General features: G+C 40.9%; 1 protein-coding gene across 3 annotated transcripts in view; it reads left to right on the forward strand.

Moving 5' to 3' along the window:
• The window catches only part of MSH4 (mutS homolog 4), a 48,885-nt gene that overhangs the window by 21,909 nt on the left and 1,446 nt on the right, over window positions 1–25,530 (forward strand). For all 3 annotated transcript variants that reach the window (XM_075832856.1, XM_075832857.1, XM_075832858.1), the window contains 11 exons: window positions 2,146–2,220; window positions 3,145–3,209; window positions 11,364–11,533; window positions 15,119–15,249; window positions 16,470–16,573; window positions 17,561–17,685; window positions 20,116–20,316; window positions 21,020–21,138; window positions 23,908–24,036; window positions 24,762–24,927; window positions 25,012–25,100. In XM_075832856.1, coding sequence (XP_075688971.1) covers window positions 2,146–2,220; window positions 3,145–3,209; window positions 11,364–11,533; window positions 15,119–15,249; window positions 16,470–16,573; window positions 17,561–17,685; window positions 20,116–20,316; window positions 21,020–21,138; window positions 23,908–24,036; window positions 24,762–24,927; window positions 25,012–25,100 — 1,374 coding nt within the window. The remainder of the gene's footprint in view (window positions 1–2,145; window positions 2,221–3,144; window positions 3,210–11,363; window positions 11,534–15,118; window positions 15,250–16,469; window positions 16,574–17,560; window positions 17,686–20,115; window positions 20,317–21,019; window positions 21,139–23,907; window positions 24,037–24,761; window positions 24,928–25,011; window positions 25,101–25,530) is intronic.

Here is a 25,530-nt window from a genome sequence, read left to right on the forward strand (position 1 = left end):
CTTCCTCCAGTCTGACCACCCGGGATGACAATTCAGTCCAAGTGACAGCTGCAGCCAATCACAAGCCAAGCACAGGCTGCAGCGGTCACATGGACTGCCGCGTCATCCAGGGAGGTGGGGCCAGATGTCAAGAGAGGCGCGTCACCAAGGACGCGTCACCAAGGCAACGGCCGGGAAGTTCTCGGTAAGTACGAACCTCTTTTTTTTTTAAACAGGTTACTCGATATTGTGATCGGAATTCACTGTCGAGGGTGCTGAAAGAGTTACTGCCGAACAGTTAACTCTTTCAGCACCCTGGACAGTGACTGACGTCGACTAGCCTCATCTCTATGATGGCGGCTGCGCGAAAATCACGCAGCCGCGCATCATACACTGATGACACACGGAGCTGTCAAGTGCCTTTTGCGCATGCAAAACGCTGCGTTTTTTTGCGTGCGCAAAACGCACACGCTCGTGTAAATGAGGCCTAATACTGTGATTTTCCTGCAAGTGTTGCAATGAAGCTATGGACTTTTTCCAAATCAGGACAATTTTATATACATTTTTTTGTTTTTCATAAAAGTCTGGTTATCCTCCATCCAGGCAGTGTCTCTGTTATGACACCAGTTCCTTGTACGTTTGCAGATTGTATGCAGCACATTACAGCATTGTCTTCATTGAGTACATTTGACAGGTTAATCTGTAATTTCACTAAAGATAGATACAACGACACTTTTTATTTTTTTTACATTTCTCTCGGGGCCATTCTGTTACAGTATCATTCAACTTTGCATTTTATTATAATGCATTCTGCACTTTCTACTCTTTCATTAGTGTCAGTTTTATTACTACCTACCAATTGAAGGACAATGTTAAGGTGTCAGCCTCAAGTAGTTCTACCTGTTGTCTGAGAGAATGCTCACATGTTCACTTCCTTTCATAATTATTGTCATTTGTGCTCATAATCCTACAATAGCTGTCAACCAAATTACTCCCGACTTTCTTTTTTTTTTTTTTCAATTTTATATCACAATATACAAAATCTAAAAATATGCAATAGATCGGAGATCTCCGTATCCACAGATCAAATTTAATTTCCATTTTGTATACAAAAATCCATACTTAATTATATTATAACCCCTCTAAAACCTACCCGCATGTCCGACTTTCAACGGGATGAGGCGAATAAGTCACTACCAGACTCTTCTATCATCAGCTTATCTCCTGCAGGAACAAAGGATCAGGCATGTTGAAATCCAACATGCCGATCCTGCTTCTTCCCCGACATCTGCCATCGGGGGAGACATTAAAGGGTTTTTCCGCCACATACATTGATGGAATATTCATTAACTATGTAATCGAGGACTAATGGAAATCGCACAGCTAGGACCCCCATAATGCCTAGGACAAATGGTAGCCCCTTTTCCCTAGCACAGCCCCACTCCCAACCAGGTGCTGTATGGAGAATTGCAGCATAGCCTAAAGAATAAAACCCATTATAGTGACTCAGAGAAAAGCTATAGGGGCTACAGGGGGCATTGGTGTCATATTCTTTTAATGTTGTTGGGTGGGAATCCATTTTAACCATTTATTTTCTATTTTCCCATGACCCATGTAATACAGTACAGGACTTCTGGTGTGCACCATGTTTCCTTTGGAAGTATGAATTGGCGCTTATTTTGATGCTTAGGCCATGTTCACACAGAGTTTTTGCAGGCAGAAAAATCTGCCTCAAAATTCCTTTCTTTGCCGCGTTTTTTTGCGGCGTCATTCGGCTGCGCCCGTTAAGCGCCTCGGGCATAAAACGCCACGAAAAACGCTTTCTCTGCCTCCCATTTATTTCAATGGGAGGTCAGAGATGGAAACGCGGGAAGAAAGAGCATGTCGCTTCTTTTACCCGCATGCGTTTTTTTTCCGCTCGAGGGAAAAAATCGCCTCCGTCTTCAATTGAAATCAATGGTAGGTGATTTCGGCTGTTTTTTGGCGTGGTTTCGACGCAGTTTCCGTGTCAAAAACAGTTCCAAAAAACTCTGTGTAAACTAGGCCTATTATTTAATATGTATAAGTTAGTTGTTTATGTCTTGATGTGAATGATTGCTTCTGTACAGATTGTAATAATAATTAAGCTGATAATCTTTAATGGAGTGACAATGATTTATTTAACAGGAGAAAGCAGCAGATACAAAGATAACATATATCATATCACTCAAACACACACTGGAACTTGTGGAGCCTTTAAAGGTAATTTATTGTGTTTAACTTCAGTAGATACAATAAAATGTACAAAACCTATGGTGACCGTACACATTGAATAACTGTTCAAGGTGGTACCTCTGGCAACGGCTTATCTCCGGAGGGAACAACAAATCGGACATGTTGAAACCAAACGTGCCCGTATCTTCTTTCTCTGGACATCTGCCGTCAGGGGAGTAAGGACACCCCCATAATACACATTAGATCGTTGGCTGATCTCACCAAAATCAGCAGGTTTGGCTGAGTTTCTTCTAATGTGTCTGTGTGGGTGACTGAAGTGCTTGTATGGATGACTATGTTGGATTTACAGAGCTTGAAAGTGATGAATGGTTTAAACCACTATCTATCTGAATGTGAACTACATTAAGGGTCTGTTCACACGGCAGCGTCCGTAACGGCTGAAATTACAGGGATGTTTTCAAGAGGAAACATCCCCGTAATTTCAGCCGTAACGGCATGTGCAGGCGCTTGAACGCCGCGTCCATTACGGACGTAATTGGTGGCGCTGCTTTTCATTGTAGTCAATGAATAACGGCTCCAATTACGCCCAAAGAAGTGACAGGTCACTTCTTTGACGCGGGCGTCAATTTACGCGCCGTCATTTGACAGCGGCGCGTAAATATACGCCTCGTGTGAACAGACAAACGTCAGCCCATTGCTTTCAATGGGCAGATGTTTGTCAACGCTATCGAGGCGCATTTTTCGGACGTAATTCGGGGCAAAAACGCCCGAATTACGTCCGTAATTAGTGCGTGTGAACATACCCTAAGACATAGGTTTCAGCCTGACTTTATACATGGTACTTAGTTTCCTTCACATTTTGATTTCATCCTCATCATGAACTAGTGTAGATGGTCATATACTCAGCACGTGTTTTTAAATGTACATTTATTCTATATTTATATATCATAGGCCGTTCTGAAAAAATGCAAAACACCCCTAATCCAAGCGTATTATTCATCAATAGATGATCCCAGGTAAGTGAAGATCACAGCACTTTACATATGTAGGATTATCAGTTATAACTATAACATTTAAGGGTATGTTCCCACGCTTAACAGAAAACGGCTGAAAATACGGAGCTGTTTTCAAGGGAAAACAGCCCCTGATTTTCAGCCGTTTTTAAAGCAACTTGCTTTTTTGCAGCGTTTTTTATGCCCGTTTTTAAACACGGCTGCTTAAAAAACGCCCTGTGGGAACAGAACGCCGTTATTCCCAAAAGATCAAAGTTGCACCTTGTGAACAAAGCCTAAGGCCCCATGCACACGACCATATTTTCATCTATCCCGAAATACGGATCCGTAAAAACAGGGAGGATGCAAATGACCAGCATGTTGCACACAACGCTTCCGTAAATACGGACTGTATATGGATGTACATCTGTAGCCGTCCGTATTTACGGAAGCTCCCATAGACTTCTATGGGAGAGTCGTTGCCGTAATTACTGACAAGAGCAGGACAGGTTCTATAATTTTTTCAGTACGGCACCCATCAGTAAAAATACTGAATGGTGTCCGTGACCAATATAAATGAATGGGTCAGTAATTACTGTCCGGAATTACTGATGAAAAATACGGTCGTGTGCATGGGGCCTTACTGTTTTTATAAAGTCATTAGGACCTTTGCTGATGTCTTCAGAGTGTGAGTTATACAGATATATATATATATATATATATATATATATACACACACACACACACACCACAAAGCTTAGTGCTCATTCACATGAGCGTGATTCTTGTCCGTGTGCTGTGCATTGAAACAACGCACAGCACATGAACCCATTGAATTCAATGGGGCTATTCACACATGCGTGAGTTTTCACACAGTGAGTGCCCATTGCTTGAAGTCAATGTGTGGGTGAAAACCACGCACAGCACACGGACACAGATCCATGTGCTGTCCATGTTTTAAGCATCAATTACGTTGAAAAAAAAAAGAAAGTGCTCGAGTGTGTGAAAAACACATGTTACTCGCAAAGCACACTGATGCAAAACGCAACGCACACGGACAGATTTTACGCGCATAAATCTGTCACGCTCGTGTGAATGTAGCCTTAAGATCACAAAATATACAGAGCAGCATTAGTGGACTGCACACTTCTATATTAGTAGGTTAATGCGTTTTATCATTACTACGTAGCATGCATTTAGGTGCAACTCTCTAGTTTGCTGTCTCTCTCAGATAGGTGCTATTTGCTGTTGTAAACTTGATAACTAAGAGTTTGTTCACACGCAGTGGTTTCAGACGTAATTCGGGCCGTTTACGCCTCGAATTATGCCTGAAAAAACGGCACCATTACGCCTCCAAACATCTGCCCATTGCTTGCAATGGGATTTACGGTGTTCTGTTCCCACGAGGCTTAATTTTATGCGTCGCTGTCAAAATACGGCGCGTAAAAAGACGCCTGCGCAAAAAGAAGTGCATGTCACTTCTTGGGACGTTTTTGGAGCCGTTTTTCATGGACTCTATTGAAAAACAACTCCAATAACAGCCGTAAAATACGCAGCAGAAAACGCGAGTAGCTACAAAAACGTCTGAAAATCAGGAGCTGTTTTCGCTTTGTTAAGCTGTGTCTGCATTTTATTTTTATTTCCTTTAACCAAATCTGAACAATCCTCTATTCCCTGATCCAGTGATTTTCTAAGTCCCTGAAATTTTTTTCACTATTAATTTCCTGTATATGTGAGGATAAGGTAACTTTTTTCCAATAGCAACGAAGAGAAAGGATCCAGCGATGTATATTGTAGATAAGGGAAAACTGAGTTCCCACTTTATTGAAAAATAATCCACGAACAGTGATACAAAGTAACGGAAACACCAGGAGGGTGACAAGGTGGTAGAATGGCAAAGAAAGAAGCCTACGCGTTTCAAGCACTGGCTGTGCTCTTAGTCATGGCTCAGACGAATGAGCTGCTGCAAGGCATGGGGGTAAATATATCCTGGGAAAGGTAGAAGGATGTACCTGGAACGTAACAACGCCCTCTAATATGGTAATTTCGGATCCAGGAAACTAGATCAATAAATCGGTATGTATAAAATATAAACTGAATATAGCTAGTGTACCCGGAGGAAAACTAAAATGGAATGTAAATGTAAGTTATATAATGCTGGTAGAAAAAATGAAAAATGAATGTGTAACTGGAATGTCCATATATTTAGCACTTGCAGAGCGTCATAAGTCGAAATTAAATATATCAGAACAGAGGAATAGAAAAATTTATATACAATATACATAACATAAACCAATAAATATGCACAATGAAGAAAATAATACGTGACATGATAAAAAAAGAAATGTATAAACATATAATTCACTGACCGGAACAGTAAAGTCGGCAAATGAGAGCCGTAACTGATAACAAATTCATACGTTTACATAGGGATTTAAATATATTTTTTGTAATGGTATATAGTACCAAAGTTACTAATGCCATAAATGATATTGTGACTGACGTCGGCCAGAATATATAGAAATACATATAAATAAGGTGAATAACATATTAATGGAAACAAACCCCATAAGGGAGATATTTATAAAGATAAAATGTAAGACATAAAAACGAAATATCTTGTGAACGAGATATTAACCAAAATTATGGGTATGTGATGAAATGGATAAACACTGACACAGAGATATCAAAAGATGGGAGATACAAAATTCAAATAAATAAATGAATATAATCTCATAATTGGACTTTGTTTAATATTATTAATAGAATATGGAATGAGATAATGATTTAATGAAATGCACATAAATACAGCAGCAGTAATGTACAGATCATAATAATGAGGAGCTAAATAATGTAAAAATATCAATAATGGAACATCAATTCTTTACGGAGGTTAAGACCTTGTGGAAATCTAGTATTTAAATGATAAATCCAAAATGCCTCACGAGTTTGTAACCTGTGTTTAAGATCGCCTCCTCTATGAGTTTTAATCATTTTTTCTATGGCATATATACGAAAATAATTGATGTTTCGATTATGACAGGAAATAAAATGCCTACTTGCATTGGAAATATTAACTATGGCCGGATTCCTGATGTAACTAAGATGTTCTAGTATCCTCACCTTTAGTCTCCTTGTGGTGCAACCCACATATTTTAGATTGCAGTGTGAACATTCCACTATGTAGACAACATGGTCACTATTACAATTGATGTGGGTTTTGATAGGAAAACTGGTTGTATTATCACAATTTGAAAAAGTTTTAGTACTTTTACTGAAGGTGCAAACTTTACACGGGTGAGACCCACATTTATAATACCCTGTGTATTGTAACCAAGTTGGAGGTTTGGTATTAGATGGCAAGTGTGATGGAGAAAGAATATTACCCAATGTTGGAGCTCGACGAGAGACTATATGGTAGCCGTTTTTCAGTATTGATTCCAATTTGGGATCATCAAACAAAATTGGAATATATCGATGTATCATATTACGTATCTCTTGAAATTGATTGTTATATTGTAAGATAAGAGTCGGTTTAGACAAGTTGTTAGTTTTTGATAGATCCCTATTTGGATGATGTATGGAAAGTAGATCTTTCCTGTCTTTAAGATTAACAATGGCCTGAGCCCTATCTAGGGTCCATCTTTTATAACCTCTTTTTGTTAATTTGTTAAAAATATTTGCTTGTTCCTGCAAGAAACCTTGGTTGGTAGTACAGTTTCTTTTCGCCCTGGTCAATTCACCTACAGGTATAGATGAAATGGTGTGACTAGGATGATTACTAGCGGCATGAAGGATTGTGTTACCCGAAATGGGTTTATGGAAGATCTCTGTTTGAATACTTTTACCTGCCAATCCTGTTAGTGTCAAATCCAAAAAATGTATACTGGCTGGGTGATGAATATATGTAAATGCCAGATTGAAGAGATTGGAGTTGATATATTCAAGAAATTTAGGTATGGCAGATACATCATCCTCCCAAATGATCAGGAGGTCATCAATGTATCTGCCATACCAATGGATGTGTTGGAGAAACGGATTGTGGGCAGAGAAGAGGGTGGTTTCCTCCCACCACGCCATAACTAAATTGGCAATGGAGGGGGAAAACTTAGCACCCATGGAGACTCCTCTATTTTGGAGAAAGTAATGTCCCTCATAATTGAAGAAATTATGAGTCATCAGGAATGACAATACCTCAAGCATGAACGCTTGCAACCTGATATCATATGAACTATATTTTCCTACATGATGTTTTAGAGCTTGAATAGCTATGTGATGGGGTATAGAGGTGTATAACGCTACTACATCACAGCTTAACCAGGTATAGTTAGGATTCCATATCTTATTGTCAAATATGTATAGTACATCCTTGGTGTCTCTAAGATGTCCAGGGGTGCGCTGTACCAAAGGCTGTAACAAGAAATCGAGCCACTCAGAGAGCTTCTCTGTGAGTGACCCGATACCTGAGACAATAGGACGCATGGGTGGGGGGATGATACCCTTATGAGTCTTGGGTAATGCATATAAAATAGGAGTGACAGGATACTTGACTGACAAATAATTAAGTTGTTTTTGTGTTATAATTCCATCATCCAAACCCCTATTGAGTAACACGATAAGAGACTCTTGAAATTTAGAGGTAGGGTTACAATCCAATTTAGTGTATGTTTCAGTGTCGCCCAATAATTCTGTTATTTGATGAACGTACACACTGCGATCCATTACAGTAACACTTCCCCCTTTATCCGACTGACGAATTACAATCTCTCTATTGTCTTTGAGGGATTTGATCGCATCTTTTTGACTAATAGTGAGATTGTATTGTGATTTCGTTTTTCGACTGTGACTGGCAATATTGTGCAATTCCCTTTCAATGATGGACTGAAATTTGTCCATCGAATCAGTTCTGGACTGAGTGGGATAATAAGTTGGATTGGATATGGGGAATTTAGTCGCCAGTGAGTCTAAAGGCAGTATATTTTGTTCAGCCAGATCTACTAGATGAAGTAAGGTGACTTGCTCATCAAACATGAGTGAACGATATATGTTGTTATCTAATGGAACTATATCAGGAGAAATCGAATTATTTGTTGCAGATGCATCTGTGTCTAACAAAAAATGCCTTTTGATAGTCAAATTACGGATAAACTTATTGATATCTAACAATGTTTGAAAAATATCGAAATCTTTATTGGGGGCAAAATTAAGACCAAGGGCAAGAACTTCTATTTGGATAGGAGAGAGAGGTGTCTCTGAGTGGCTCGATTTCTTGTTACAGCCTTTGGTACAGCGCACCCCTGGACATCTTAGAGACACCAAGGATGTACTATACATATTTGACAATAAGATATGGAATCCTAACTATACCTGGTTAAGCTGTGATGTAGTAGCGTTATACACCTCTATACCCCATCACATAGCTATTCAAGCTCTAAAACATCATGTAGGAAAATATAGTTCATATGATATCAGGTTGCAAGCGTTCATGCTTGAGGTATTGTCATTCCTGATGACTCATAATTTCTTCAATTATGAGGGACATTACTTTCTCCAAAATAGAGGAGTCTCCATGGGTGCTAAGTTTTCCCCCTCCATTGCCAATTTAGTTATGGCGTGGTGGGAGGAAACCACCCTCTTCTCTGCCCACAATCCGTTTCTCCAACACATCCATTGGTATGGCAGATACATTGATGACCTCCTGATCATTTGGGAGGATGATGTATCTGCCATACCTAAATTTCTTGAATATATCAACTCCAATCTCTTCAATCTGGCATTTACATATATTCATCACCCAGCCAGTATACATTTTTTGGATTTGACACTAACAGGATTGGCAGGTAAAAGTATTCAAACAGAGATCTTCCATAAACCCATTTCGGGTAACACAATCCTTCATGCCGCTAGTAATCATCCTAGTCACACCATTTCATCTATACCTGTAGGTGAATTGACCAGGGCGAAAAGAAACTGTACTACCAACCAAGGTTTCTTGCAGGAACAAGCAAATATTTTTAACAAATTAACAAAAAGAGGTTATAAAAGATGGACCCTAGATAGGGCTCAGGCCATTGTTAATCTTAAAGACAGGAAAGATCTACTTTCCATACATCATCCAAATAGGGATCTATCAAAAACTAACAACTTGTCTAAACCGACGCTTATCTTACAATATAACAATCAATTTCAAGAGATACGTAATATGATACATCGATATATTCCAATTTTGTTTGATGATCCCAAATTGGAATCAATACTGAAAAACGGCTACCATATAGTCTCTCGTCGAGCTCCAACATTGGGTAATATTCTTTCTCCATCACACTTGCCATCTAATACCAAACCTCCAACTTGGTTACAATACACAGGGTATTATAAATGTGGGTCTCACCCGTGTAAAGTTTGCACCTTCAGTAAAAGTACTAAAACTTTTTCAAATTGTGATAATACAACCAGTTTTCCTATCAAAACCCACATCAATTGTAATAGTGACCATGTTGTCTACATAGTGGAATGTTCACACTGCAATCTAAAATATGTGGGTTGCACCACAAGGAGACTAAAGGTGAGGATACTAGAACATCTTAGTTACATCAGGAATCCGGCCATAGTTAATATTTCCAATGCAAGTAGGCATTTTATTTCCTGTCATAATCGAAACATCAATTATTTTCGTATATATGCCATAGAAAAAATGATTAAAACTCATAGAGGAGGCGATCTTAAACACAGGTTACAAACTCGTGAGGCATTTTGGATTTATCATTTAAATACTAGATTTCCACAAGGTCTTAACCTCCGTAAAGAATTGATGTTCCATTATTGATATTTTTACATTATTTAGCTCCTCATTATTATGATCTGTACATTACTGCTGCTGTATTTATGTGCATTTCATTAAATCATTATCTCATTCCATATTCTATTAATAATATTAAACAAAGTCCAATTATGAGATTATATTCATTTATTTATTTGAATTTTGTATCTCCCATCTTTTGATATCTCTGTGTCAGTGTTTATCCATTTCATCACATACCCATAATTTTGGTTAATATCTCGTTCACAAGATATTTCGTTTTTATGTCTTACATTTTATCTTTATAAATATCTCCCTTATGGGGTTTGTTTCCATTAATATGTCATTCATCTTATTTATATGTATTTCTATATATTCTGGCCGACGTCAGTCACAATATCATTTATGGCATTAGTAACTTTGGTACTATATACCATTACAAAAAATATATTTAAATCCCTATGTAAACGTATGAATTTGTTATCAGTTACGGCTCTCATTTGCCGACTTTACTGTTCCGGTCAGTGAATTATATGTTTATACATTTCTTTTTTTATCATGTCACGTATTATTTTCTTCATTGTGCATATTTATTGGTTTATGTTATGTATATTGTATATAAATTTTTCTATTCCTCTGTTCTGATATATTTAATTTCGACTTATGACGCTCTGCAAGTGCTAAATATATGGACATTCCAGTTACACATTCATTTTTCATTTTTTCTACCAGCATTATATAACTTACATTTACATTCCATTTTAGTTTTCCTCCGGGTACACTAGCTATATTCAGTTTATATTTTATACATACCGATTTATTGATCTAGTTTCCTGGATCCGAAATTACCATATTAGAGGGCGTTGTTACGTTCCAGGTACATCCTTCTACCTTTCCCAGGATATATTTACCCCCATGCCTTGCAGCAGCTCATTCGTCTGAGCCATGACTAAGAGCACAGCCAGTGCTTGAAACGCGTAGGCTTCTTTCTTTGCCATTCTACCACCTTGTCACCCTCCTGGTGTTTCCGTTACTTTGTATCACTGTTCGTGGATTATTTTTCAATAAAGTGGGAACTCAGTTTTCCCTTATCTACAATATACATCGCTGGATCCTTTCTCTTCGTTGCTATTGTTTCTTGCCGCGAGCCGTGGCGGCTGATCCGGGCGATACTTAACACAGGAGTGTGAAGCTGGTGAGCTGGAGGTTTCCTCCCTTTTCCTTTTTCCCTGCTATAACTTTTTTCCAGTTGGAAACATTGAAATCGTGGTGCAAGTGGCTATAATGCCAGATTGTACCGCAAGTCATGCAAACAAAAGGCATGGTATAGCCCCAGTCTAAAGCCAGCAATCTCACCTGCTCATGTTTTCCTCTTTTAGGTTTAACATCATACTTGAAAAAATTAAAACCGTTATTAACGATGATACCAGATACACCAGAGGATGCCTCAACATGAGAACTCAGAAATGTTATGCGGTAAAGCCAAATATAAATGAGTTCCTCGATATTGCCAGAAGGACTTATGCAGAAATTGTAGACGACATTGCTGGTATTGACCAAAGCCAGAAAAACTTTCATCTCACTTTCTATCATTTATCTGTTTACTTGTTATTTCACAGATCCAGCTTATTTCTATTAGGACCGATTCACACCTCCGTCGCAGATCCGGCCGACATTACCGGAAACAATAGTGCAGCATGCTGCACTATTGTTTCATGTAAAACCACGGACACCCCGACGGAAAGCCAGCAAAATTAATTAAAGTAAGTCAATGGGTTGCGTCGTCCGTCGGTGGTGTCCGTGGTGCAACGGAAGCGGCACTTCCGGTTAGTCCCTTGTTCTGCTCCTCTGACGGATCAGAACAACGGACTGATGGGAGCTGGTGTGAACATTAAGGGTATGTGCACACACACTAATTACGTCCGTAATTGACGGACGTATTTCGGCCGCAAGTCCCGGACTGAACACAGTGCAAGGAGCCGGGCTCCTAGCATCATACTTATGTACGATGCTAGGAGTCCCTGCCTCGCTGCAGGACAACTGTCCCGTAGTATAATCATGTTTACAGTACGGGACAGTTGTCCTGCAGCGAGGCAGGGACTTCTAGCATCGTATATAAGTATGATGCTAGGAGCCCGGCTCCTTGCACTGTGTTCGGTCCGGGACTTGCGGCCGAAATACGTCCGTCAATTACGGACGTAATTAGTGTGTGTGCACATACCCTTAACCTTAGTGTTGTTATAGTAATATATTACACTAATATCTTTAGGTTTTATCTTTTCATCTCTTTTAGGCTCTATTACAGCACAGCGGAGCACAACAGGCCCCATTGATTTCTGACGAGGTGTCTGTCATTTTGAGTGGAAAAATAGCGCTGCATGCGGAGCTATTTTTCCCTTCAAGTTTGACGGAATCTTTTACAGACCTTCAAACGCAGATGTGAAAATAGCTTAAAGGGGTTTTTCCATGAATGTCATTTATGACATATCCACAGGACCCGCACTTATCTTTAGAACGGGGCCCCCTAAACCCTGTTCTAGCTTCTTGTGCTCACGCTGCCTCACAACCATTTACTCATTACGTGGTCGGGAGTTACGAAAACAGCGTAACATGCGAGCTATGCTGTTTCCGTAACTACTATTCAGTTCTATGGGAGTTACGGAAACAGAGTAGCTCAGAGAGTTACGCTGTTTCTGTAACTCCCGACCACGTAATCAGGAAGTGGCCGGGAAGCAGCGTGAGCACAGTTGGGCCCTGTTCACACATGAACAAGTTTTTGGGCGCGGAAACCGCTCCGCAAAACTCGTCAAAAACCGTCCGAAAATGCCTCCCATTGATTTCAATGGGAGGCGGAGGCAGTTTTCTCCCGCGAGCGGTAAAACTGCCTCGCGGGAGAAAGAAGTAACATGCCCTATCTTCGCGCGTTTACCCCTCTGCCCTCCCATTGACATCAATGGGAGGCAGAGAAAGTGTATTTCGCAGAGTTTTTTGCCCGTAGCACTAAAAACGGAATTTTGAGGCAGAATTTTCCTCCTGCAAAAAACTCTTGGGGGGCTCCGTTCTAGATATAGGTGAGTGTCCGAGAGGTGGGACCCGCATCTGTCTGACATTTATGACATATCCTGTGGATATCCTCCGAAAAAGCGTGGTTGAACAGCAGGATTCTGAGGATTACATTACGTCAGACTGGGTTTGTCTGATCTTACAGCGTGTCACTGCTCCTGATATCGGGATTTGTGCTGCTTCAAACACTTTCTTTTTTGAATATCCTGTGGATATGTCATAAATGTCCTCCATGGGTAAACCACTTTAAGATATTTCCCTCCCCATCTGCCTTCCATGAGCTTTGGAGAATTTCCTCTCACTCCGAAAAGGAAAACAGCTGAGAAAAGTGGGCATGGTTAAGCTATAAATATACCTTAAGGCTAGATTCAGACGGGTGTTGCGCATCTCAGACGTGAAAAATGGGTGTTTTTCACATCCGTGGTGCATCCGTGCTCTGCGCTGCGGGACGCGATATCACGCATCCTCCATAGACTAGAGTTTATGGAGGGATGCGTGAAGCGTGAAAAAATATGTTCTATTTTCTCACGGACCTTTCGTATGGTTTGTTGAAACAGCCGTGTCAACGGGCACATTGAATTATATAAGTCCGTGTGAATAAGGCTATGTTCACACACTAAACAAAAAACAGGTGTAAAATACGGAGCTGTTTTCAAGGGGAACACAGCCTCTGATTTTCAGCTGTTTTTTAAGCAACTAGTATTTTGTGAGGCACTTTTTGCGGTCGTTTTTGGAGCTGGTTTTCTATTGAGACAATGAAAAACGGCTCAAGAAGTGACATGCACTTCTTTATTACAAGGCGTTTTTTTACGTGCCATTTTTACAAACGGCCACGTAAAAAAAAAACGCCCCATGGGAATGAAATGCCGTTTTTCCAATTTAAGTCATTAGGCAGATGTTTGCAGGCGTTCAGCCCCCCATATTTTCAGCCCTTTTTCAAGGCGTTTATGGCCCGAAAATCGGCTGAAAATAAGCCGTGTGAACATACCCTAAGGCCTAATGGTAGGAATACACTAGGCGAAAACACTTTGGTTTTTCCGCAACGGACTTTATTGTGGAAAATCTGCAGCGTAATACAGTAGTAGCAGCGCAGGTGAGATTTGAACAAATCCCATCCACAAAATCATTCATAAAATTACCTGCGGAGCGTTTTTTTAAACCGCAGCATGTCAATTTATTCTGCAGAATCGCTGCTCTTCTGTTGCAGGTTTCCCATTGAATTCATTGGGGGGGGGGGGTAAAAGCTACGTGTTGCAACTTTTGCAGCCAAAATGCTGCGATTCCGCTGCAAAAATCGAAAGTGAGAAAAAAAGAAATTATTTTTATTTGAAATTAATAAAAAAAAAAAAAAAGAGTCATACTTAAACCCCCCCCAGCCGTATTCCTAGTGACGCGATCCCCTATTCTGAGTGAAGCCGGCCTCCTGGGATTACGTTTCCTCGCATGTGACTGCTGCAGCCAATGAAGGGCTGCAGTGGTCACATGGACTACAGCGACATACAAGGAGGCCGGGCTACACTCAGACGTGATGGACGCCTTGCCATAACTACGGCCGGGTTACGTCTAAACTTTTTTTTTTTCCCTGGAGGATTTCCGCAGCGGACATGCCGCCCCGAAAAACTGTACCAATATTTGGTGCGGTTTTTCAGACGGAATTCCCTGCGGCTTCCAGGGCGGATACGCTGTGAAGTTTAACGCAGAGTCTCCGCCTAGTGTGTTCCTACCCACAGACTATTTATCAAAGGCAAAAGTTTAAAAAAATAGCAGCTTAAAAAGACATTCAAACATGCAGACATTTCTAAATGCACCAGATTTATTAAGATACGTGCGGCTTTTAATCAATCAGGTGCAATTCTCACCATCCACCTTCTCCAATTTCATTGGTGCATAATACGCCTTCATTAATACATGGACCCTGGTGTATCATGTCATGCTGTACCTGCAGAGCAGCTTTTAATATCCTACCTCTCTATATCATCCGTTCATGTTACTTCATATCACGCCATATTAGTTCTAATATTCTTATAAGAAGGGATTTCTGTGTGAAAGTTACGGTTTTATTTGTGTACAGGAATGATATCCCAGCTATCTGACAAGTACAGTTTACCATTAAGGACCAGTTTCAGCACCGCTCGAGGATTCTTCATTCAGATAAACATGGAAGGGAACGTGCAGCAAACCCTCCCTGCAGAGTTTGTTAAGGTATATTATTTTTTATTTATTTCGATATATTCAGGTAAAATTGCTGCATTTGTCTTGTACTAGACTAAGTTGTTCTGATATCATAGAGATGCGCTATGCAATACTGTGAATTTTTTTGCTGAGGTTTGTTGTTTAAAGGGTCATTCCTATCTCATAAAGCAGAGCTGCGGCCCCTTCAATTTCAGCACAGGTGGTGGTTACCGGGAGTCGAATACCCACAGATCATAAAGTGACGGCGTATCCTAGTGATATGCTATCGCTTTCTGTGATGGGAATAACCCTTTAAGCGTTTTATTGCGTTCCGTCTGGATTTTTATGACGGCATAATAGAGCAGTCTGCAGGGCTTTTATTGCAGTCAAGAACACAGGAAAACATAATGGACGACTTTATTATTTAATGGGATTCGTCAGGAGTCGTTGGAATGAACCTGAAAATGGATCCGCATAATAGTAATGTTACCAGACCCCTAAGGTCTCATTCACACGTGACAGTTTTGTTGTGTTTTTTGTTGCAATTTTTGCAACATGATAGGTGTGAATGAGACCATCAAGGCAGGGTTCACACTAATGGTTTTTTATTTGTAGTGTTTTTTGTAAAAAAAAAAAAGTTAATGTGCTTATTCCTATCTGACGCAAATTTGTCTGTTTACATCAGTTGTCATCAGTTCCATTATTTTTCAGGATCCTTCATGATCATTTTTTTTTTGTTTTGTTTGTTGTAATTCAATGAAAACTGAAAACTGATGTAAGGCTATGTCCACAGGCGTGCTGAATCCGTCGCATGACGGGCACAAATGGCGGCTGACGGAACCCATTAGTTTTAATATGATCATTTGGGTCTCCCTCATGGCATCTGTCATTTTACCGGACAAAATAGCGTTGCATGCTTGGTCTTGCAAGTCAACATTAAAGGGGTTGTATGAGGTTAGAAATAAAGTTAATGGAGCTGAACTGCAATACCAGACACAGCCTATGAGCAAGAGTGGCGCTGTTTCGGGGGAAAAATACAAACCACAATACAAAAATGAACAAAAAAAAGGTGCATGCGAGAACTAACCAGATATTCTGTGTGCTCAGCCGTCAGTGCCATACACCGACCATTGCAGACAGAGGACGGCTGCACCAAACATCTATCTGATATGTATGAGCAGCTTACAAGGAATAGCTGAACCTCTCGGTTATAGTTTAACACTTTACTGTCTTTTTTCTTTTTGTACCAGGTGACGAGAGTGAAAAACACCTACAGCTTTACTTCAGTGGACTTAATTAAGATGAATGAACGGTGTCAAGAATCTCTAAGAGAAATCTATCATATGTCTTATCTGTAAGATTTATCAACATGTTCAAGTTTGTCTTTTATTTTTGTCTGCGGCATTTGGTTTAAAGGGGTATTCCGATCATAGCCATTTATAGCCTATCCACCTCTGGGTCCCCTCACCTTTCGGGAAAATGGGGGTCCCGTGAACATTTGTGCATTATGATCAGCGCAGAGGTCGTCGCGATATTGTCCAAGAAGAATGTATGGGGCCATGCAGAAAAATCACTTGTATCATGGGAAATATCAGATCATGTGTGTCGATTTACTGAAAGTTTCAAATACTCATCGTATGGTGGGTAAATGCTTACATCTTTGACCAGCTTAAGCGGCAAAGGAAGTCTGAGAAACACATCTTCATGAATGGCTCAGGCTTCTGGTATGTTTCTCCTCCATGCTTTACACTGCAGCTCTGTGCTCAGTTTGGTTGCAGCGTATAAGCACAAACTCAGCAAGGAGTCAGTGCATGGAGAGATGATTTTCCTAAAAACCAGGACAGAATTATAAATCATAAAAATAAGATTATCAGGTAAGTTCACACGCATCCGAAGGTTTTGCTGACTATTTACCCCTTTGCATGGCAGCAAAAATAAAGCGCAAATACGCTACATATACAGTATGCTATAGATTTTCAAATCACCAGAAAGTCCTAAAAGAAGTCCTGAATTTTTTTTTATTTTTTTTTCTGCAGCGTGTGAATGCTGTTTTTTTTTTTTTTTTATCCCATTCACTTGCATTGCACTTCACATTGTTGTGCAGCAATTATGCCACATGTCAATTTAGCCTAAATGCTGCACATATACTGAGTATGGCGTTACACTTTCGTTTTAGATGAATATTGCTTTGTCTTAATAGGCCTAGGCGTTCACCCTACATAAAAAATTAAATACAGGGATGTTACGGGATATATATATATACCATTATTAAATCCCCTGGGATCCTATATCATCCTTAAGATAATTAACCAGAATAATATCTCATCTTGTATATTTTCAGAATCGTATGTAAACTTCTTAGTGAGATCTACGAACACATCCATTGCCTCTATAAGTTATCAGACTCCGTCTCAATGCTGGACATGCTGCTGTCCTTTGCCAATGTTTGCACGTTTTCTGAATATGGTAAGAACCCAGTCTCATCATTGAATGGTAAACTAATTTCAACACTTTATGTGCGCAAAATATGTCCGCTTCCACTATGTCAGTACAACAATAGGTTATAAAATAGACGTTACTCAAATTCTATGTGATTAGAATGTAATCGGATATCGCTAGGATGTGCCACAACATAATCTTCGGTGGGGGTCCGACCTCTCGGACCTCCTCCGATTCCGAAAACAAAGGGACCAAGGTCTCATCAGCATTTTTCCTGCACATGATTGCTTCTGGCCACCCAGTGTGCAGGGAATTGCAAAACAGCCCTATTCATCTGAAGCGAGTGGCCAGGAGTGTCACTGTGCAGGAAAACACTGTGTAATGGAGCCAGAGCTAACTTGTAGGGGTCCTAGCAATATGCCATTACTTCTCTACTATAATTGTTTACAAAGGTATGGTTAGAGCTAAAGAAAATAGTTTAAAGCAAATCCCCAATGCCATGCAACGCATGTTTGAAAAATATATACTAGTATAGTATATAGTAAAGCGCTATTCTTCTCTCCAGTGCGGAGTGTGGAGTGGGCAGGTATACGCTGGTAAATGACTTAACCAGCCTTTACCTGTCTGCTCCATAGAGGAGACTGTGTTGACCTTACACTAAACTTTCAAAAAACTTTTGACATGTCAGAAGTTTTGATCGGTGGGGGTCCGAGCACTGAGACCCCCACAGATTGCTAAAACAAAGCTGCAAAAGCGCTCAGGTGAGCGCTGTTCTGCTTCACTTCTGATCGGCTTTCTTTGGAAATCCAAGCGAGCAGTGTACGTACTCATAGACTTTCTATTGAGCCCGTACACCGCTCCGAGAAAAGGCGATCAGAAACCAAGCAGCACAGCGCTCACCCAAGCGCTTCTGCCGCTATGTTTTAGCTATTGGTGGGGGTCTCAGCGCTCGGACCCCCAATGATCAAAACTTCTGACATGTCACTATGACATGTCAAAAGTTTTATGAAAGTTTCATTACACTTTTAGGCCGGATTCACACGAGCATGTGCGTTTTGCGCGCTCAAAAAACGCGGCGTTTTGCGCACGCAAAAAGGCACTTGACAGCTCCGTGTGTCAGCCCCGTAGGATGCGCGGCTGCGTGATTTTCGCGCAGCCGCCATCATTATGACACTCCGTTTGGATGTTTGTAAACAGAAAAGCACGTGGTGCTTTTCTGTTTTCATTCAAAGTTTGACAGCTGTTGCGCGAATCACGCGCGTCCCACGGAAGTGCTTCCGTGTGGTGCGCGTGATTTTCACGCACCCATTGACTTCAATGGGTGCGTGATGCGCAAAATACGCACAAAGAACGGACATGTCGTGAGTTTTTCGCAGTGGACTCAAAATCGCAGCGGATGTAAAAATCACGCAACTGTCTGCACGGCCCCATAGACTAATATAGGTCCATGCGACGCGCGTGAAAATCACGCGCGTTGCACGGACGTATGTCCCGTTCGTCTGAATAAGCCCTTAGGCTGGAGTCACACATTCAGTTTTTATGCAGTTTTTGTAAACCAAAGCCAGGATTGTATATAAGGGAAGGAAAAGTAAAGGAAAAATGTATACTTCTCTCTTTTGTATCCACTCCTGGACGGAGCTTAAAAAACTGAATCAAAAGTAAATGTGTGAATCCTTCCTTAGCACATGACCAGCATTTTTATCTGCAATTACGGATCCGTATTTGCGGATAAAAATGCTGATCCATACATTTCTATGGCCCACGGACACCTTCCCGTATATTTACGGGAAGGTGTCCGGTCCATAGAAATGACCTGCGAAAAATAGGACACCTTTTTTTTTTTTTTTTGGAATTTACGGACCGTTCTCCTATGCTTTATAATGGGAGCAAGGCCCGAAAATGCGGGCGACAGTCCGTGCCCATAACCACAGGCTGTGCAGACGGCTACTGGCCATGTGCATGAGGCCTAAGGCTGCGTTTTTCGTTGGCGTTTTCAACGTTTGTTTTTTTGTTTTGTTTTTAAACGCTGTGACCAGTTGTTACTTTAATGTCTATAGTAATATATTAATTAGTCTACATACAAAGCGTTTTGCTTTGTGGCATTTTTGTCGTGTTTTGGGTTCAGTGGCGATTTTATCCAAATGCAGAATTCTCTGGGTATTGTGTTTTTTTCCTCTGGCTGTTTTCTCATAGGCTTCTCTATAGGACTTGAAAAAGGCCAGAAAAAAAGACAATGACACTAAATGAAAAATACCACCAAAAATGCTTATAAAAAACCCGCCATAAGGCTTCTTTCATGTGGCATCAGCACAGTCTCTGGAGGTTTCAGACTACATACCCCTTTCCCCTATTCCGTCACTACCGCCAAAAATCAATATACATTAGTTCCTATTAGGCGCACATAATTTTGACAGATATGGTCAGTAATGGTAACTCCACGCTTTATTTTCTCTGCAGTTCGTCCAGAATTCACAGATACAACAGCTATTAAGCAGAGCTGCCACCCGATCTTAGAAAAGATAGCACTGGGGAAACCAGTTGCCAATGACACCTTTATAAGTGAAGGAAGTAATTTTATCATACTCACCGGACCAAATATGAGTGGAAAATCAACTTACCTAAAACAGATTGCACTGTGTCAGATAATGGCACAAATAGGTGAGAAGACACATCACTGCAGCCACTGCCCGCTGTGTACTCTGTAAGCTGTTCTTGTATTGGGAAAGACCATAACTTTAGTTGTGCGTTTTGCGCTAATTTTAGCATTGTGCGACAGTTTCATACATACGAAATCATTGAGATGCATAACTTGTGTGTCTCAGTGCAACTGCAATACTGAATGAACTGCAACATTGGCACGACATTCCCACTCCAATAGAAGGCGACTAAGGTGAGAGCACAACAAGATGGGAAAAGTTGCACGAGTCAAAACGCGTGAAAGTCACAGAACATTATTTGTTTGCACAACTGGTCTGTAGCTGATATTATATCTAGCCCGGGCTCTGATCTTTTCTTAAAGGTCCCTCTTAGCATTTTTTTTTAAATTTAAGATATTTTGTTTTTTATTTATTTGCTCCAAGCTTTAGCATTGTATTCATCAGCTGTTCGCAGAATCTGTAAGCACAAGAAACACATGAAAGCTGGAGGAATGTCGTCTTGCTGAGAGCAGGAATGTGTTGTAATAAGCAGCTCACTGCAATGTTAAGAAGAAGTCAGAACAAAAAACTTGTATCCCGGGTAATTCGAAGTTTGTGTAACAGCTACAACACAATTCAACGTTGCCATAGTCTTCAGTATAGCTCGCTATGGACTACACATTCTGGATACACAATAACACACTGAGGGGGTTAATCTTTTACAGGGTCATTTGTCCCGGCAGAATACTGTTCCTTCAGAATCGCAGAGCAGATATTTACTCGAATTGGAATGGACGACGATATTGAAACGAACGCCTCTACATTCATGAAGGAAATGAAAGAGGTATTCAATTAAAATGATCAAAATTGGGGGCACCACCCAAAATTCAGAATGAGAGCGAACACTGAAGCAATGATCCCTCTAAGCTGGGAGCTCTGGAAAGGAATGTAAAGAGTTAAATTAACACACTAATAAGGCTATGTGCACACAGAGTTTTTTGCAGGCGGAATTTCTGCCTCAAAATTCTGTTTGGAAGTTTGAGGCAGATTTTCATCTGCCTGCACGCCGATTTTCGCGGCGTTTTTCGTCCGCAGCCATTGAGCGCCGCAGGCATAAAACGCAGCTAAATATACTTTCTCTGCCTCTCATTGAAGTCAATGGGAGATCAGAGGTGTAAACGCCCGAAGATAGGGCATGTCGCTTCTTTTTCCCGCGAGGCGGTTTTACTGCTTGCGGGAAAAAGACGCCTCCGCCTCCCATTGAAATCAAGGGGAGGCATTTTCGGGAGTTTTTTGGCGCGGTTTTCGCGTCAAAAAACTCTGTGTGAACATAGCCCTAATAATGTTAACAAACCCAATAACAGGTCAAGCTATCCTAGGGTACATCACCACGTTGTGGCGACCGCATGCGGCAAAACCACGGCCACATGCAGTGGCCAATGGCTGCATGATGTTGCCGGTAAAACTGTGGTATTGATGTCAAAACTGAAGCCATTTGCCACCATATGTGGCGCGCAGGAAGCACAGGTAAAGATCATTAAAACATTATTTTTTTTTGCAGTGCTGTTCTCGCTTGTGCGGTAAGAACCACACCTCAACTGCACCGTCTGAATAAACCCTAAGGGTATATTCACACAGTGTGGTCAGATCACGTGTCTGTTATTTAAGCGAACCTCCTGCAGTTCATCTGAAAAAAAAAGCACCAGTAATATGCCTGTCTTAAAGCGACCTATGGCCGGAGTACACATGCAATAATGTGCCGTGCATCAAAAAAACGCAGCAAATTGTTGCGGTTTTGCCATGGGTTATTGGCCGCACAGTTTTTGTAGGTGAAACACGTTTCACCTGAAAAAACAGCGCACCGGTAAACTGCATAGCAAAACTGTTAAAACATGTGCGGGGCACACTACTGCATCGTGTAAACACAGTCTAAAGCCCCATGCACACGACTGTAGAATTCATCCATCCGTAAATCTGGATCCAGAGTTATTTATAGTCATCCGCATGTACGGAACGGTGTCTGTAATACGGTCCGTAGTGCATCCTTATTTACGGAACCGCAAAGAAGAAGGAAACCACAAATGATATACAACATCTAAAAACCTGGCGTCGCCTAGTAACGTGTCCAGAATTACGGACGGCTACAGGTGCAAATCCGTAGCCGTTAGTAATTACGGAAACGCCCTCAGACTGGGGACTATGGGGAGTCCGTGCCATAATTACGGACAAGAATAGGAGATATTCTATATTTTAGGGATTATTTTTACTGAACAGACACCCATCCGTAAAAAATACGGAAAGGTGTCGGTAGCCCATAGAAATGAATGGGTCCGTAATTACGGAGAAAAAACACAGTCGTGTGCATGGGGCCTGAGGATATGGTATTTTTAACTCCTGTTATTTCCAGAGCGCACAACTTAGAGGGAATAGTGCACAGAGGTAAACAACCATATAAACAACCTGCTTCACAGAGGTAAACAACCATGAAATACTGAAAAATATGGGTAGACTGCACTACAAACTATATCCAAATATGTGATACAAACTGTGACAAATAACAAGTACACACAAACATGGAAAAGCAAATTTAAAAGAGATATAACTAGCGTTTGCCCGTTTACACAGGGCAATTATTGTCAACGAGCGTTGTATGAAAGATCGTCTGCCCGATAATTGTCCAGTGTAAAACCCCCTTTAGTCAAAAGTCAGCACTAAAGAAACAATACAACAATCACATGTATAATCCAATTATAAAATGTGATATCAAATAGTGATAAAATGTAATAATCTCCAGTGCAGGAGTAAAGCGGTTTTACGCTGGGCGATTATCGTGTAGACGAGCGTTCATAGAACGCTCGTTGCTGATAATTGTCCTGTGTAAACAGGGCAGCGATCAGCAGATGAACCAGCAAACACCCAATCATCTGCTGATCGTATCGTTTTAAAAAAGTGAAATATTATCGTTGTCGGCAGCACATCTCTGTGTAAACAGGGAGACGCGCTGCCGACATGATAATAACGTATGGGGACGAGGGATCGGAGTAACGACCGCTCGTCCCTGTCCATAGCTCCGTGTGACAGGAGCAAATGAGCGCTGATTATCAGCCGGTGTAATAGGGCCTTAAGGTACAAATAAGCAATAGATAAATAGAACCGGACCAGACGATACAAAATGAACATGGAGATAATAAGGGCCGTTCCCACAATAATGCCAATGCAGGGATTACCCAGAATCAGCTGTTATCACTGGGGGAAATTGGTGGCAAATTCTCAGGGGAAGCAAAAGGGTCAGTTCACATGCTGTAGATTTGTTGCAAACATTTCTGCAACGATCACATTCATCTGAATGGGCATTGCAGAAATCCATGCAGATGTTGCAGAAACATCCCCATTCACATGTGTGGGACAGATTTTAAGTCACGGAAATTTCTACAGGGAATCTGCCACTTAAATGGCAGCCACGGAAATGAATGAGCTCATGGACGGGGGTCTCAAACAGAGGATCTCCCTCTATTACATCTATAGGCCCTTTATAAAGCAGACATCCCCCTTAAGGAACGGGATCAGAAGAAATGTACGTTTTATTTTCAATACTTACATTTTTTTTTTACAGATTACATACATCATACAGAATGCAAATGAAAAATCCTTGATAATAATTGATGAACTGGGAAGAGGCACGAGTGCGGAGGAAGGAATTGGCATCTGCTATGCCGTCTGTGAACACCTTATAGGATCAAGGGTACGTTTTATTTTTCTTTGATCAGTTTACCCTAAAGCGGATCTGTCATCATACTATCTTGCACTATTTAAGTGAGTCACATTATGGTGGCAGGTCCGCTGCACTACCAGGGCATGTTCACACGCTAAACTAATAACGCCTGTAAAATACGGAACTGATTTCAAAGGAAAAACAGCCTCTGATTTTCAGCCGTTTTTAAAGCATCAAGCATTTTTTATGCATTTTTTTACCGCCGCTTTTGCAGCTGTTTTTCTATTGACCTAATGAAAACTGCTCCAAAAATGGCTCAAGAAGTGACATGCACTTCTTTTTTTATGGGGCGTTTTTTTTACACGCCGTTTTTATAAAGGGCCACGTAAAATAGGCCTGTGGGAACGGAATGCCGTTTTTAAAATTCAAAACAACGGGGAGATGTTTGAAGGCGTTCAGCCCCTGTATTTTCAGCCGTTTTGGCCCGAAAAACGGCCGAAAATAGGCAGTGTGTACATACCCTTAGGCTAGGGGCAGATATTCCCGTGTGTATCACCTTTAAAGAAGCGCTGATCGACAATACAGTTTGTCGATCGGCGCTCGTTTGGTTTGGTGCCTTCAACTGGAGCAATAATAGTATAGGGATGAACAGATGTTTCTACGATTGTTCGTCTCCATGCAACGGCATCATGTCGGCATAGTTTACACAACTCTTGTTTTTTTCCTCCCATTTTGACATATTTTGTCCTTTTTAGGCTTTTACGCTTTTTGCTACCCATTTTTTGGAGTTGTGCCACCTTGGCACAATGTATCCAAATGTTCAGAACTTTCACTTTGAAGTGAAGCATGTGGCAGGGAATGAGGACTCCATCTCTTACACGTACTTGCTATCAAAAGGACACACACAGGAGAAGAACTATGGTAATAAGACGAGTTATTGATGTCTGTTCTCTCTGTGTCTTCTACATTTATGTTTTACATGGTTAATATCCTGTTTTTTTTCAGGTTTAAAGGCAGCGTCCCTTTCATCATTACCTCCCTCAGTATTGAAGGATGCCCACGAAATCTCAAGGCTGGTCGCAGACAAGATTTTAGTAAGTGAATGAAATCCACGGGACGCAGTTTGCAGGCATATTTCAAGTGTATTTCGGGGCATAATACGAGCGTTCATTCTTGTATTTTGCTCCTGAAATTATACCGTGTGAACATGGCCTCAAAGGGTTGTTTTACCTTCCTCAGAATATGCCATAAATGTCTGATAGATAAATGCCCACTTGCTCGGCTGTTTCCGTAGTTCCCATAAGAATCAAGACAGAGAGCCGCACACATGCTCGGCCACCTCTCCATTTATTTCCTGCCTGGATGTAGTGGCCACCTCACCAGGCGGGACAAGGGACAGGTGACCTCAGTTCCCGAGATAGGTGCGGTCCAAACAAATTTCATGTATGTCACTGCTAATGTTACCTATGGGGGGATCGTATGAAATTGCATATGTAGTTGCTGTTACATGTGCCTGCTTTTTCG

The sequence above is a fragment of the Rhinoderma darwinii genome, chromosome 7, assembly GCF_050947455.1.
Source record: "Rhinoderma darwinii isolate aRhiDar2 chromosome 7, aRhiDar2.hap1, whole genome shotgun sequence".
NCBI lineage: Eukaryota > Metazoa > Chordata > Amphibia > Anura > Rhinodermatidae > Rhinoderma > Rhinoderma darwinii.